The sequence below is a fragment of the Pteropus alecto genome, unplaced genomic scaffold, assembly GCF_000325575.1.
Source record: "Pteropus alecto unplaced genomic scaffold, ASM32557v1 scaffold70, whole genome shotgun sequence".
In the NCBI taxonomy this organism is placed as follows: domain Eukaryota; kingdom Metazoa; phylum Chordata; class Mammalia; order Chiroptera; family Pteropodidae; genus Pteropus; species Pteropus alecto.
In genome coordinates this window covers 2,256,923-2,258,499 of record NW_006431912.1, presented here as the reverse complement: position 1 = coordinate 2,258,499, position 1,577 = coordinate 2,256,923, and the positions used below count along the sequence as shown (strand labels likewise).

Genomic DNA, 1,577 nt, shown 5'->3' with positions numbered 1-1,577 from the left:
TGGAGGAAAGGGGTTATGAAAATGGACTCAAGTGGGAATCTGATCCTTTATTCTGCTTTCTTTTGTCTTGAGTGCTCACTGAGGTAGTCAGATTTGAACTGTGAACTCCAGCTGAGGTATAGAGTATAGAGTGAGGTATAGAGTGACTTCATTTGTCCCTTTGAAAAGTTGCACATCAGACCACCAATTCCTGGGGGAAAATCCTGAGCAGCAAAAAAGAACTCACAGCCCTATGGCAAAGGACTGAAAATTTCAGTCTGATACAAAACATAGAACTGAAATTGAAGGGCAAGCCTACTTTACCCAAAGAACAAATACAAAATGATGGTTACCAAATGGAAGGGGGTTTGGGGGGCTGGACGAAAAGGTGAAGAGATTAAGAACTACAAATTAGTAGTTACGAAATAGTCTCAGGGGCTCAAAGTACAACATAGGGAATATAATCAATAATATTATAATAACTATGTATAGTGCCACGTGAGTACTAGACTAATGGCAGGAGGACCACTTTGTAAATTAGATAAATGTCTAATCACTATGCCGTACAACTGAAACTAATATAAAACAATATTTAATGCCAACTGTGGGGAAAATGTTAAAAAAAATAAATAGAAAGCTTAATTAGGGCCCTTTTCCAGCTCTTTGTTGTTTTTACACCCTAAGGCCACTACCTGTGGCCAAATGCTGTTATCTAATTTTTAAATGTCCCTCCACTTGTAAGGACTCACTTCATTTCACTACCCACGTCTCCCAATCTTGGCAGCACCTCCAGGTTCACAGTGCTCTTTCCAGTCCAGCTTTTTCAGTCATTGAATTACAGACTTTCATTGACGCTTTTGCAGAGAAAACGTGTGTGCGCGGAACGGACTAGCCGTGGGTAAGTCTGAGGATGTACGCCAGCCCGCTTCGCCCTAGGGTGTGGCGGAAACACCCCCGCACGGTCAGTCCGCACCTGCCTGTGGAGTGCGCGCAAGGTGGGACGAGGGTGGGCAGCTGACTTTGCCCAGGGAGCGTGTACGCCCTCAACTCCCTGTCTCAGGAGAGACGCAGCTGGGATCTCCGCCCTACTCCTCCACGGGTCCCGGTGGCCCCGCCCCGCAGTTCCCGTCACGTGCCACAGCACCGCCCAATCAGCGCCAGCTGCGCGCAGGTTCGCGATTCAAACTGCGGTTCCGTAGGGTCGCTATCTGCGCCGGTTCGGCCGCAGCCGCCGCTGCGTGCGGACAATGGAGCACCGCATCGTGGGGCCCGGGCCATACCGGGCCACAAAGCTGGTGAGTGAGCGTGCGAGACAATGCTGTCGGCTCCGCGATTCCCCGACCGCGTACTGGTCAGCTTTCGCTTCTCCCCGGGCAGGCCAGACCCGGGTTTGGTGGCGAGACGTGTTTCGGCCCGGGCGGACGTTTTCTGGATGTTGCTCAAAGCTAACCATGTCTAGAGCCCAGCCCGTCGCGGGTGGGCACTGCTTGGTTCCCGAGATCTAGGCTGAGTTCTCGACGATCAACGGCGCCTCTGGATTTAAAGCGCCTGGAAGACTAGGGTGACCACTCCTCCCTCCCGCCCCCCACCACCCCCGA

The 1,577-nt window shown here is 51.6% G+C and overlaps 1 protein-coding gene across 1 annotated transcript in view; it reads left to right on the top strand.

Annotated features, from left to right (window-relative positions):
* The first annotated feature begins 1,134 nt into the window (after positions 1–1,134).
* The window catches only part of DEPDC1B (DEP domain containing 1B), a 52,398-nt gene continuing 51,955 nt past the window's right edge, over positions 1,135–1,577 (top strand). Inside the window, exon 1 of the mRNA XM_006906046.2 lies at positions 1,135–1,274. Within this exon, the coding sequence (XP_006906108.1) occupies positions 1,227–1,274 (48 nt within the window). The 5' untranslated portion in view covers positions 1,135–1,226. The remainder of the gene's footprint in view (positions 1,275–1,577) is intronic.